The sequence below is a fragment of the Ictalurus punctatus genome, chromosome 22 (genome assembly GCF_001660625.3).
Source record: "Ictalurus punctatus breed USDA103 chromosome 22, Coco_2.0, whole genome shotgun sequence".
NCBI lineage: Eukaryota > Metazoa > Chordata > Actinopteri > Siluriformes > Ictaluridae > Ictalurus > Ictalurus punctatus.
The window spans coordinates 19217584-19231296 of NC_030437.2; the positions used below are offsets into that span (position 1 = coordinate 19217584).

At 40.5% G+C, this 13713-nt stretch overlaps 2 protein-coding genes across 2 annotated transcripts in view; both read left to right on the forward strand.

Moving 5' to 3' along the window:
* Window positions 1-1951: 1951 nt before the first annotated feature.
* On the forward strand, window positions 1952-7754 carry snrnp27 (small nuclear ribonucleoprotein 27 (U4/U6.U5)). The gene is made up of 6 exons (XM_017452433.3): window positions 1952-2130; window positions 2527-2665; window positions 3023-3135; window positions 3221-3300; window positions 4588-4652; window positions 7506-7754. The coding sequence occupies exons 1-6, from the start codon at window positions 2094-2096 to the stop codon at window positions 7558-7560; spliced, it is 489 nt and encodes a 162-aa protein (XP_017307922.1). The 5' UTR covers window positions 1952-2093; the 3' UTR covers window positions 7561-7754.
* An 880-nt stretch (window positions 7755-8634) lies between these two features.
* Window positions 8635-13713, forward strand: part of mxd1 (MAX dimerization protein 1) — a 33190-nt gene continuing 28111 nt past the window's right edge. Inside the window, exons 1-2 of the mRNA XM_017452121.3 lie at window positions 8635-9644; window positions 10315-10414. Of these exons, the coding sequence (XP_017307610.1) occupies window positions 9578-9644; window positions 10315-10414 (167 nt within the window). The 5' untranslated portion in view covers window positions 8635-9577. The remainder of the gene's footprint in view (window positions 9645-10314; window positions 10415-13713) is intronic.

Consider the following 13713-nt stretch of genomic DNA (forward strand, 5'->3'; position numbering starts at 1 on the left):
TTTCGGCCTGCGTTGTTGCTGTTGTTGTTGTTGTTGTTGTTGTTGTTGTTGTTGTTGTTGTTTTAAAATAATTAATCACATACTTATTAGGGGGCCAAGCACCGAAGGTGTGTAGGCACCCTATTGTTATTCTACCTTTTCTTTTTCTTCTTCTTCTTCTTCTTCTTCTTCTTGCTACGGGGTATATGGCAGCCCATAGAACCATCTGGTTAAAAGCTGTGAAATTTGGCACACTGATTGAGGAGCGTCTAAGGAACATTCTGACCAAATTTGGGCCAAGTGCTGTCAACGCTCTAGCCCCACCATTGGGTCAAATTTGGGCCTCATTTAGAAGTATGTTTATGGTAATATCTTTTGAATCGTGTGTCCAAGATTTAAAAACCTATGATGTCAATTTCTGCCTAATTAGATTTTCCGCCATCTTGGATTTAGTCAAAAACTGTTTTTTCGCTACTCTTCCTACAAATTTTTTCCGATCGTGATCAAATTTGGCAAATATCATCTTCATCGTACGCCTCGCAAAAGTTATCAAAAGAATTTTGAATACCCCAAATGGTTTGTCTGTAATGGGTCAACGAATCTGAAAACGAAGCCGCCAAACAGTAAGTGAGGCTGTATCTCAGCAACGACTTTGCACACTGACAAAACTCACCGAGTCTGGATGCTTGGCCCCTGAAAATGCTGCTTGCAGCTTTAATTTTATTATATAGTTTTTGTTCTTTGGGGAATTTAGCTTACTGTCGTATTTTATTTCATATTTCTCATCAACGAGTCAAAAATATACATCACTCTAGTTTGGAGTCTACGTTAAAATCTTTAAGTCTAGCCCACATAATGTTATTTATAAACCATACATTATATTGTTTTCATCGTCACAGTCTTCAACACTTTTCTGACCGTTGAAGCTGCTGTATCTTCTCTAATCTCATTTTTCTGCTGCAATCCTATCATCTAATTGAATGTTTTAGATTTGTTTTTATTCATTTAAAAACATGATGTTCTCTCATTTATTGTGTTGCTGATATTTAGCTCGATATTACACTTTAGTGTTTTAGTTTCATCCCAAATGCCTTCTTATTTACTATACTGTATATGTTCACTACATGGGGTACATCACACAAAGGTGTTTCAACACATATCTAGTCTTTAAAGATTCACCAATAAAAATATCGGGTGTTTCTACTTTCATTAAGATTAAAATATTGGCAGCCTTGTCTTCATCTGGCTCACTCACCACCGTTCCATGGTGCGTGTAGAGTCCGGCGTTTTCAGATTGGGATAAGCTTTTAATCTTGCTCGGTCTAAATAAACTTGAATAGCATCAAAATGGAGGAAAATATTACATTTTAAAATTAACGTTATTATTTACATGCTACAATTCTAACCAAGCATAGCAATTAATAAATAAATAAATTCCTGCATGGATTATTTTACAGCATATCCAGATTCTCTAGAATTTTTCCACATTTTAAAAAAATTACTTCAAATTTCATCTCAAACACATTAGAGAGAGGGGGGCGGGGCAATAACTACTAATCAGGTGTCCCACGTGAATCATTAAATCTGAAGTACTGAACACTGAAAAAAATATTTTTGAATATAGATACTTGATTTAAAAACTGAATTCTGAAGTTCAAGGAGGTTAAATCTAAATAAATAAATACAGATGTGTGCTTTTCATTTCAATATTATGTTGTTGTTGTTGTTGTCGACTTTTTATTGTCCCTCGTAGGGGAAAATAGTTTTGTTGTTATGAATTCAGTTTTTCACCATTTCATTTTCAATCTTAAGAAGTCAATAAGCTTTTAAAACTCTTTGTTTATTCAGATATTTATGTCACTTTTCTTTCTTCCATATAATGTTTAACTCGATTCAATACGAATAAACACGTTTACATCGGAACTTTATATCGGAACTAACAGTCCGGTGATTGTTGTTTCCCGACGGAACGGTTTCATTGACGCGCGCTTGAATAGAAAATGGCGTAACGTAAACGTTCGCATCGAGAAATTTCCACAAGCGTCTTTTAATTGGCGATTGAAATAATAATAATAAAAATATATATATATATAAAAAGGATTTAAACGTAAAAGATGGGGCGAAGCAGGAGCAGATCACCTTCCCGACGAGGTAGGGGTTCTTTTTCCGCCTTTAACTGACGATTTATTTAGATCAGTGTTTGCTGTTAGGATTAGCAACAACATGCTCATACAGCACCTCATACATAACCTAGAAATGTTCATGATGTGAATACGTTTAATGATTTAGGACTTATTTATTATGTGAATTTTTTTTCTCCGGACGAACTTATAGCTATGTTCTTGCACATAACTAACTCGGGGTGTTTTTGTTTACGCTGTTTTTTTATTCATTGTTTATTTTTTATTGATGCATAATTTAATTGTCACGAGCTGAATAAAAGAATGTCTTCTGCTACACCTTACTTGGTGCACTGTGTTTGATAGGGAGCGGATTTGGACGCGGACGGTGTTGGATTGATTTGTGTTGTTGTTGTTGTTTTTGCAGAGAGACGCCGCTCGCGCTCGTCTTCCAGGGACCGCGAGCGCAGGCGCAGGGAGAGAGACCGGGAGCGTGAGCGCTCGCGGTCTCGAGACAGGGACCGGCGTAGAAGCCGCTCGCGCTCACCGCACAGGCGGCGATCCAGGTGAGCACGCGACGGAAACGAGAAAAAGATCTCAAACTTTTTTTGTAGCCATGATTAGTTTTATGAAGGTTAAAGCGAGACCTTAGTCACGTGACATGACGTCACCAAAGGCTAGGTCATGGGTTTTTAGCAAAATTTAATAAGCAGCACCAATCAGAGCACTACCACACCCTGTTTAAATCTTGTTTAAGCCACGCCCACTCCCGGTGTAGATACAGATTCAGATAGTGTCCATTGCGGTACAATCATACAGTGTGATGAGTAATAATCCTGCAGTGTAAAAGCACTCTCACACACACGGGTGTCTGAGCAGTTAGCGTGTGACCCATCGCTCTTGCCGTGTCTGTGTAAATGCAGGTCTCCGCGGCGACACCGTTCATCCTCACAGTCTCCGCTCAGGCAGAAGGACCGACGAGACGAGGAGCGGAAGGAGGTGAAGGAGAAGCCTGCGAAGGTCCATCAGATATCCGGTGAGACTGCGTGTGCTCATGAGCTGTTTAATAGACACAGTGGTAATAAACATGATGATGATGATGATGATTGTGTGTGTGGCAGCGGAGGACATGCAGGGTAAAACAGAAGAAGAGATCGAGATGATGAAGCTGATGGGTTTCGGTTCCTTCGACACCACGAAGGTGAGAGGAAATCGTGCGCTCTGTAAAAGCTGAATTGTGTAAATGATTAAAGTCTTGAGTGAGGCTTTCTCGCTGAACCCGAAACGGATCAAGACCACGTTTTAAACACACACATTCCATGATTTTGATCTTTTAAATAGCACAAAAATGAACGTTTAGACTGACGGATCAAAGCTGAGCCTGTGTGTGTGAATCGGTGTGAGAATCTGATTGGTCAGGCGTTTTCTGCTACTTCAACAAGCCGATTGGCTGTTCGTTCTGAGGGGTGGGACTCCAGCTGCTCTCAATCTAACAGTCTCTGCATGCTTTTCTCCCTCTGTGTGTCTCTCTCCCTGTCTCCCCCCCCCAATGTCTGTGTCTCTCTCTCTATTTATTTATTTATTTTTATATATATAATATATATATATTATATATATATATATATATATATAATCTGTCTTTGTCTCTGTCTATCTCTCTCCCAGTCTGTCTATCTCTCTCGCTCTCCCTCTCCCCCAGTGTCTGTCTATCTGTCTCCCTCTCTCTCTCCCTGTTTGTGTCCCCCCCATGTCTGTGAATTGTCTCTCTTGATCTCGCTCTTTCTCTCTGTCTGTCTCTCTAAGGCTGAGAATCAACTCCGAATCGACTCACCGATTGAAGTGAATCAACATGCCATGTGTTTTGACCCGCAGTGCTTGTTTTTGTATTTATCCGATCATTTGTTTTGCGCCGGCGTTCCACATGCACTTGGTTTACGTTTTTTTTCCTCTCCATGGCTGTGTTCCCCACCGCGAACGAGCGAGGATTTACGAGGTTGTTTTCAGCTCCGTCCGCTCCTCAGACGATTCATTTAACAATGTTTAAAACAAACCGAAATGGACTGATATGTGTGAAAGCTCTCTCTGGTGCTTTTCACCTCTCTCTACGGCGGGCTGAATCCTCGTGAGACGTAAACCATGTTGTTAACGACGACCACACGGTGGCGCCGTGAGACAAAACCTGCAGCCCGTGTTTGTGTTTCGTCCATTTCCTCTGCCCGAGCACCGCGCGGAGAATCATTCGAGGAAAGAATTGTTTGTTTAACGTTAGGGCTGATTCTAACGTCACAGTACACTCGACTTATCTTTTTTATAAAGCATTTGTGCATTAAAACAAAACACGCGCGTCGACGATTGGTGCTGAGTCCGAGCTCAATTGCCACGAGGCCGTGACTTCCTTTCATATCCCAGTGTTTAACCCTCAGCTGCTTTAACATGAGAAATAAACTTTACCGTTTTTAATAAAGATGGAACGCTTTGTTTCTCGCAGGGTAAGAAGGTGGACGGTTCTGTTAACGCGCACGCCATCAATGTCACTCAGAAGAGGAAATACAGGTTTGTTTTTTACGTTCTATACCCTCTGTTTCCATGTCTCTTCATTACAAACGCGCTTCCGTTCATTTGCAAGAGGTAGGACTGAATCTGCAAAGTTTTGGCGCCCCAAACCCGTACCTCAATCTAATGAACCAAATGTTTCAGTACGATGTCATATTACGATTGGAGTTATACGCATCTTACGGTGCAAATATGCTTTCGCTGCGCGTACCACGAGATTATATTTATTTGTTAAATACAGTTAAATAGAGTATCTAACTTGCAGTCAAATGAAAACCTGGCCTACTCCACCTCGGACTGAGCATTAAAAATAAGAAATGAGTAGAAAAGACAACTAAGTACAGTAGAAGAGTGGAGCGCAGCTGCTGCATGACCGCCATCGTTCACACACTCGTTCCTCCTGTAAATCTGGAGGAATAACTGCGGCGTTATTTTATTCCTCTAGACAGTCCTGTCGTCCTCTCTCTGTTTACCTGGTTTACAAGTCGAACTGTAATGTTTAGTTAGGTTAAGCACACTGACGAGCTCCGTTTCGCTTCGAAACCTTCTGCCGTCGTCACGATCTTCGTCTCTGTTCGAAAACCCCCTGGCCATACGTTCAAAAACATTTACTGATCATAAAAATCCAGATGGCTGGTTCACAAAAGGTTTTTAACATTGAAAACGCTAACCATAATGGGAAAAGTGTTGGTACTCAGTAAGGGTCTAGAGTCATATGCAAGTATGCGGTTTGAGACATGACGTTAGTTTTAGTCAGTCGTAGACATGGCGTCGCATGGAAATTTGTTAAATATAGGTGTGCAACAATTATTAGCACGATTTTAGTCAGTACTTTGTGCTAGCTCCCTCTGCCAAGATAACAGCTCGGAGTCTTCTCCTATAACGCTGATGAGGTTGGAGAATACATGGCGAGGGATCTGAGAGCGTTCCTCCGTACAGAACCTCTCCAGATCCTTCACATTTCAGGTCCACGCTGGTGGACTCTCCTCTTCAGTTCACCCCACAGGTGTTCTATGGGGTTCAGGTCAGGGGACTGGGATGGTCAGGGCAGGACCTTGATTTTGTGGTCAGTAAACCATTTCTGTGTTGATTTTGATGATGTTTTGGATCATCGTCCTGCTGGAAGATCCAACCACGGCCCATTTGAATCTTTCTGGCAGAGACAGTCAGGTTTTCATTTAATATCTGTTGATATTTGATAGAGTCCTTGATGCCATGTCCAGGTCCTCTGGCAGAAAAACAGCCCCAAAACATTAAAGATCCTCCTCCATATTTAACCGTGGGCATGAGGGACTTTTCCATACGGCTACCTCTCTGTGTGCTCCAAAACCACCTCTGTGTTTATTACCAAAAAGCTCTGTTCTGGTTTCATCTGACCGTAGAACCCGATCCCATTTGCAGTTCCAGTAGTGTCGGCACACTGAAGACGCTCGAGTGTGTTTTTGGATGAGAGTAGAGGCTTTTTTCTTCAAACCCTTCCAAACAGCTTGTGGTGATGTCGGTGACTTCAGATTGTAGTTCTGGAGACTTTCTGACCCCAAGACACGACTAACTTCTGCAGTTCTCCAGCTGTGATCCTTGGAGATGTTTTGTCCACTCGAACCGTCCTCTTCACAGTGTGTTGAGACGATATAGACTCACGTCCAATTCCAGGTCGATTCATAACATTTCCAGTCGACTGGAACTTCTTCATTATTGCCCTGATGGTGAAATGGGCGTTTTCAATGCTTGTGCTATTTTCTTATAGACACGCCCCATTGTGTGAAGCTCAACAACCTTTTGCTGCACATCACAGCTACATTCCTCGCTCTTACCCATCGTTATGAATGACTAAGGGAGTTTGGCCTGTGTGTTACCTCATATTTATACCCCTGTGAAACAGGAAGTCATGGTTGAACAATTTCCTGTTCCTACTCACCCAGGTGTACTGAAAAAATTAAAATATCAATGGGAATAGACTTCAAATATATTTCTCTCATATGCATTCATTAGGTGCTAATAATTGTTGCACACCTATATTTAACAGAGTTTTTTGTTGTTGTTGATAAACTGTTGTTTTTGCAATTGTTTCCTATCCATGAGAGCAGAGTATTTTTGAACAAAATACCAAAAGGTTAAACAATAGACAATTTTCACAGCCTTCTTTGCTCATATTTACCAAAGGTGCCAATATATATGATTTTCTGATACTACTACTTCTTTGGGTTGATTCCTGTGCAGTGGAAGAATCTCTTGTATACTGTGATGTGATGCTGTCTAATGTGCTAATAAGATGAGATGGAGTTTATTGATTGCAGAGGAAACTGTTTGTGCCAATTGCTTGAAGATACAGGAAAAAAAACAGATAATGAGAACAAGGAATACTTTTAGTTAGAAAAATATACAGATAGAGCTATAGATAACGTATGAACAATACAGATGCAGTGAAGTGTAATTAAACTAAAATGGAGGTTCAAGTGTAGACATGCGAGTGAAAATATAACAGAAAGGATGTATTCTTTAAAATAAAAAGGTGTATCTGCAATCTTTGCTTTAATTAAAGAGTTATTGATTATTTGTAACAAATATTTGGCCCTAAATTTCTATAAACCGTCTCCGTTCGTGCATGCGTGACGCGAGGAGACGTCTGCGCTCGTTTGTGTTTGTTTTTTTTTCATCTGCATGCTCCTGAGGAGAGAGAAGCAGTGTTGTTTACGTGCTCCATCAGCAGCAGCAGCAGCATCTCTTCTCAGCCGGCCAATCGCATCCGGAGTCACTTCCCAGCTCGGAGACAAAGGCTGCTATTGGCCGACGGTGATGTAATACGTTGGTGCAGAGAGGAGATCAATGATGTAATCATATTTTCTTTCACAGGCAATACATGAACAGGAAAGGTGGCTTCAACAGACCTCTGGACTTTATCGCTTGATCAAGGACAGCGCTCGAGGACTTGAACTTCTTGGCTTTTGCTCCTCGAGTGCTGTGTGTTTGCATTCATTGAGTGTATATTTTAATTTTTGTTTATTTGTATTGTTAATACCACATGCCTAAATATCTGTTTATATATATTTAGTGTATATATACCCATGAACCTCCTGACTTTCAATAAAATTTGTCATTTGATATGTTTGCAGCTCTGTTATAATTATAGTATTAAATATAATTTTGCTGTATTAATCTGTTATAATCCACCAGTTTTTACTGTTTACATCCATACACTGCCCTTTATCAAAGGTCATTCCACTGATAGGGATTATAATTGCAACCATTTTACATGACTGACATGCAGTGTGCTGATTAAATGAATTTTGAAAAACATTTTTATAATTAATAAATAATAAATATGACTCATTTGCAGTGATAAATATAAATATTGGTCTGAAAACAAAAGTATAGCATAATGTTATGGTTTTTGGCATCGAGTCATGTTTCTGCAAAAACAGCATGTGCAGAGGAGGGTGGGCGTGTCTGCGCTGAACTTCCGGGGGTGTTGCTTTCCGACCAATCACAAGCGACTATGCTGGCGCGAGGCGACCAATAGCGATTGAACAACAAACGAAGCTTGAATGGCTTAGATTTCTGACTAAATAAACGCGTCAACTACTGCTACATTCGACTAAACAACACCGAATCCGTCTGTTAATGCTATTTCTGACTAAAAACGTATAAATACATGTTATTTTCGCTGCGTATTTTCGCTTATTTTCTTCCTCAATTCTCTTCAGCCGTCGAACCCCCGCCCCCCGACCTTTTTGACCAATAGGAAAAAGGCTCCGTGTCACGCGCGGCTCTTGTTTTCATGACAGAATTCTTGACCAATAGGAAACGCGTTTCCTGAAACGCGTCATCCAATGATTGTGAGGATCCTCAAGCGTTCCGCGGTCGCGTCCCGAACAGCTTTTTTCTTAAAACAGTGAGCTCGAGATGTGTTTATATTGCAGCCTAGGTAGGGAGTGAGTGTAGGGAGCGAATACGTGGTTGAGATCGAGCCTTCGGTCGAGCTAGGGATAATATGACAGCAGTCCCTTCACAACCGTTTCAGCTGCCTGCAAAGAGCGACGTTTATAATTTTGCTAGCTACGCTTTTTTTCTATCGTTGAAAAAATTAAAATAATTATAGCAACAATAACCATTTGCTAAGAACTAATGGTTGATCATGTAGCTTAGCTTAATTAGTTTTAATTCAACTTGAGCTTTTTTTTTTTGACACAAAGTCTGGCACTTTGTTTATTAATTTTTTCCCCTCACTTTTAAAATCAACTAGCAGCTCATTTTTTGTTTATTTTCCACTAAAACGTCAAGTAAAGTATTTTTTCAAGAGCGCAGAGGCGGAATTTTTTTTTTTGCAATTTTAAACAAATTAAATGCATTTAATGTAATCTTAGCTTAAGCTGCTTTCACGGCTTGTTTTTGTTTTTGACAGTTGATTAAGAAGAAGGAAAAAAACAAACAAACAGTTGTTTATCTTTTTTTGTTAAAAAATATATATATATATATTGTTTTTCACTCGCACTTTATCATTTGCACCAATAATTTTTTCGTGCTTCATTTTTTTGGCAGCTTGTTTTTGCTCTTTGAGTTTTTATTTATTTATTTTTTTGTTTTTTTCACTTTGTGTCTTAAAAAAAAAAAAATACAGCCCTAAAATTAGCTACACAACACGATTAGCCAGAGCTAGCTCGCTTTGACACGTCATTTGGGAACACTATATTTATTACAAAAAAAAAAAAACACAACAACGACATTATTTAAAACACATTTGCCTCAAAACATTTTCCCCATGCTGTCACTGAGCTAGCTTTTATTTTTGTTTTTGTCACCTCTTTTAACCGACACGGACGCGCGCGACAACAACAACGACAACAACATTTCTCCCTCTGATTGTTTTTATTTTTGTAAAAAATTTTTATAACATTACTAACATAACATCGGTGTTATTGTTGAACATGGCCGCCATCGGGTCGGTGCAGATGTTGATCGAAGCTGCAGAGTATCTTGATCGGAGAGAAAGAGGTAAAAAAAAATAATATATATATGTATAAATATATATATAAACGTAAAAAAAATTTATGTGTATATATTTATATATTGCATGCATTTTTTTTTGCATGCGCGCACGCGTAGTGTGTTTGCTGAGATCACAAATAAAAACAAATGTAATCTTTTTACTCGAAATTGCGATGCAAGATTACATTTTTTTGCACGAATAAATTTTGTTTACTTATCTATTTGTTGTTGTGCCCTATTTGCAAGTCTCACGTGATTTTTTTTTTTTGTGCTTTGCATGCACGCATCCTCATGCATATCAGGATGTGTGTGTGTGCGCGTGCTGTCTTTTTTTGCTTTCTTGTCCTATATGGGATTCACTTTTTTTTTTTGGAGTCCAGATGGAGGTTTTCCTAGCGCATGCTCATCCTCCGACTCTTCTTCTCTCTGTCCTTCCCTCCTCCTGGATGTGTTGTGGTTTGGGTTGTCTGTTGGGTTTACTCCAGTTCAGATGACATCATTGACCCGAAAGCAGTACATTGACTCCTTTTTTTTTTTTTTGTCAGGGATATCTGACAATTCACACTTTTGCACAAGAGGATGTTTATTTTTTTCCCCAGAGCGCTGCCATGTTTTGATTGATCGATGGATTAAAAACAAAAAATCGAATTATTTATTTATATATCTATTTTCGCAGAAGCAGAACACGGGTACGCCTCAATGTTACCGTTCACCAGCCACAAAGACCGGGACGGCTCCAAGCGGAAAAATAAAAGCAAGAAAAATTGCAGCAGCAGGTAAATGTGTGACCTAGTTTCAGCGGCGTGACGCTCAATCACTTCCACTAGACGTGTACCAATATTTATGCACTAGATGTGTATGTACTAAACATGTACGCACAAACCACGTGCCAATACGTACGCGCTAAACATGTGCAAATATGTATGCATTAGGCATACATGGGTAAAGATGCATATGGACTTGTGCACTAGGCATGTGCCAGTACTTTAGCGCGAGATATCTATGCACTAGACATGCACTACTTATTATACTCTAAGCATGTATTCACTAGACAGGTGCCAATATTTTTGCTCTAAACATGCATGAACTAAACGTGTGCAGTAGGCATGCACGAATACATATGCACTAAACATGTATGCAAAAGGCGGGTGCAAATACTTGTGCACTAATGCATATACACTAAACGTATGCAATAAGCAAGTGCCAATACTTATGCACTAATATATATATATATATATATATATATATATATATATATATATATATATATATATATATATATAATACTAATCATGTATGCAGTAGGCAGGTGAACATACTTATGCACTAATACATATACACTAAACATATATGCAATAGGTGGGTGCCAATTCTTATGCACCAAACACGTATGAATTAGTCATTCACCAGTGCTGCATGTTTATATCATGAGTCATTTGAGGAATCATTTGAGGAATCATTTGAGGAGTCATTTCGAGTTGATTGTTGGGATTCACTTCTTTTCTGTGTAACTAATTTGTGTAGAATTGAGCGAGTGCGTCGCTTGCTAGCGTGATCATCAGACCTCTACAGAACACTGCTTCCACATTTCTCCAAAATAACAACACACTTGTTTAAACACATGATCTCGTGATGCTTCATCGCTGTGACCAAACCCCCCCCCCCCCCCCCCCCCAGCACACGCCTTCCCGTAACTGTGACAATCAGCCGCTTAAAACACAGTTAGCATCAGCACGGCATGCCAGAAAATCTCCTCAGAAGCGCTACAGCGTGCTACTCTGCCCGTCAGCAGGATTTTACACCCTGCCTCTATTTCTGTTGGCCGGCGGCGTCCGAGCCAAGATTCAGTTAGCGCTCAGGAAGCAGATAAACGCATCTCAAAATACACCTTCATTTCTACAATCAAACTTTTAGACTGCTAGTATCTTCCATCATTACGAGCTTTAACGTAAATGTCTTCTGACGTCTTCAGTCCAGTCCTGATGCGTAAAACCAAAAAAGGTCAGCCGTACCTTACTTAGCATCGTGTTTACTCAGTAAATATGTAACAGGAATTCCTGTTACTGTTAGTATTCCTGATAGTATTTCCCATTACTTTTAGCATTCCTGTCAGTATTCCCGTTAGTTAAGGTCAGTATTCCCATTACTGTTAGTATTCCTGTCAGTATTCCCATTAGTTACTGTCAGTATTCCTGTTACTGTTAGCATTCCTGTCAGTATTCCCGTTACTGTTAGCATTCCTGTCAGTATTCCCGTTACTGTTAGCATTCCTGTCAGTATTCCCGTTACTGTTAGTATTCCCATTACTGTTAGTATTCCTGTCAGTATTCCCGTTACTGTTAGTATTCCTGTCAGTATTCCCGTTACTGTCAGTATTCCCGATACTGTTAGTATTCCTGTCAGTATTCCCGTTACTGTCAGTATTCCCGTTACTGTTAGTATTCCTGTCAGTATTCCCGTTACTGTTAGTATTCCTGTCAGTATTCCCGTTACTGTCAGTATTCCTGTCAGTATTCCCGTTACTGTCAGTATTCCTGTCAGTATTCCCGTTACTGTCAGTATTCCTGTCAGTATTCCCGTTACTGTCAGTATACCTGTCAGTATTCCCGTTACTGTCAGTATTCCTGTCAGTATTCCCGTTACTGTTAGCATTCCTGTCAGTATTCCCGTTACTGTTAGTATTCCTGTCAGTATTCCCGTTACTGTTAGTATTCCTGTCAGTATTCCCGATACTGTTAGTATTCAAAATAAAATGAATGATGTAGAAATAAAATGAATTGATAAAAGACTAGTTTTATTTTATATGGTAAATGAAAAATAGGTCAAGTGATTAAATACGATGTGGTTTCGCTCTGCACATTTTCTCTGAAACTTCCTGTTTCTCTGGAAACCTTGTGTACTTCGCTTCATTTTCACACCTTCTGCTGTGATTAGTGAAGGACACTGCAGCTACTCCCTCCATTATTTAAGATTTTTATGCAGTGTATCCGCACACGCCGCCGCCTTCACCGAATCGCAGGGTTGAAAAAACAAAACTAAATGCTGTCCGCTTTTCTCTCGGACCGTCCTCTGAGACTTTAAGACATTCAAGTGTTAAGACGCTGAAATGTTCAGCAGTGGTGTTGTTATTCAGGGCGTCATATCTGTAACGTTAGCGGCCGTGTCTTCATGTCCGCGGTCGTTTCAGGCTTCGACGTTTTTTAACGATTATACGCGGTTATACATCGTAACGAAGCGTCAGCCCGCAAACCTGCGACGTGATGAGATCGGAAATGTGCGCGTCACGGCGCGACAGCGGCGTCGGGTTCTGGATTCCGACTGGTCAGAAGGTGTCGATTCATTTTTATTATTATTATTTTTTTTTTTTTAAAGTAGCGCAGCTGCAAATCACCGGTTAATATTACCGCGCTCGTTCGGACACGTCACCGTCTCTTTAGCAACGGCTCGTTCACCGGAGATGAAACGCCGGATCGTTGATGCGGCCGAGTGAGTTTCCCGTAAGGAGAACGTCCGGGCGTTTAAAGTTTATGGAAGGAGCCTCTCGTGTCCGAGGTAAAGCGGTAGGCTTTCTGAGATCTTAAAGACAGAGGAGTTTAATAAGCCTGTTTTGTGTATTATATTTAAGATAACCCGAGGGAAAGACTTGCACAGCTTGCTGTGTTATAAGAGGAATAAAGCGCTTCAGGGTGGCAGCAGTAACTCGGCGTCATCACGCCAGGTTGTTGTTGATCGAGTCTCCTGTAGCGGCGTGAGACGGAGCGGTTTATACTTCACGCATCACTCGTGTAGATTATATCGGTGTAGATTATATCGGTGTAGATTATATCGGTGCAGAGTTGATCCTCGTTCGAGCGTCCGTCCGAGCCACTAGACCTCGTCCTCGTTATCATTCTGCTCATCGTGCTCAAGTGCGACTCGAGCGAAAGGCTACATCGTACATCTGAGCGAGCGGATTCATCGTACACACACACACACGCATCGCTCCGATGTTCCCAACACACTCCCACACTTCTCCTCCACCCCCCACTCCGGTTAATTACTCAACCATCATTCACCGCCCCAGGTCTCTTCATCC

Excerpts from the sequence above, each read along its gene's own strand:
- snrnp27 (XM_017452433.3), top strand. The coding sequence starts at position 2,094 with ATGGGGCGAAGCAGGAGCAGATCACCTTCCCGACGAG. Across the intron at positions 2,131-2,526 it reads CAGATCACCTTCCCGACGAG|AGAGACGCCGCTCGCGCTCG; the intron begins GTAGGGGTTCTT and ends TTGTTTTTGCAG. Across the intron at positions 3,136-3,220 it reads GAAGGTCCATCAGATATCCG|CGGAGGACATGCAGGGTAAA; the intron begins GTGAGACTGCGT and ends TGTGTGTGGCAG.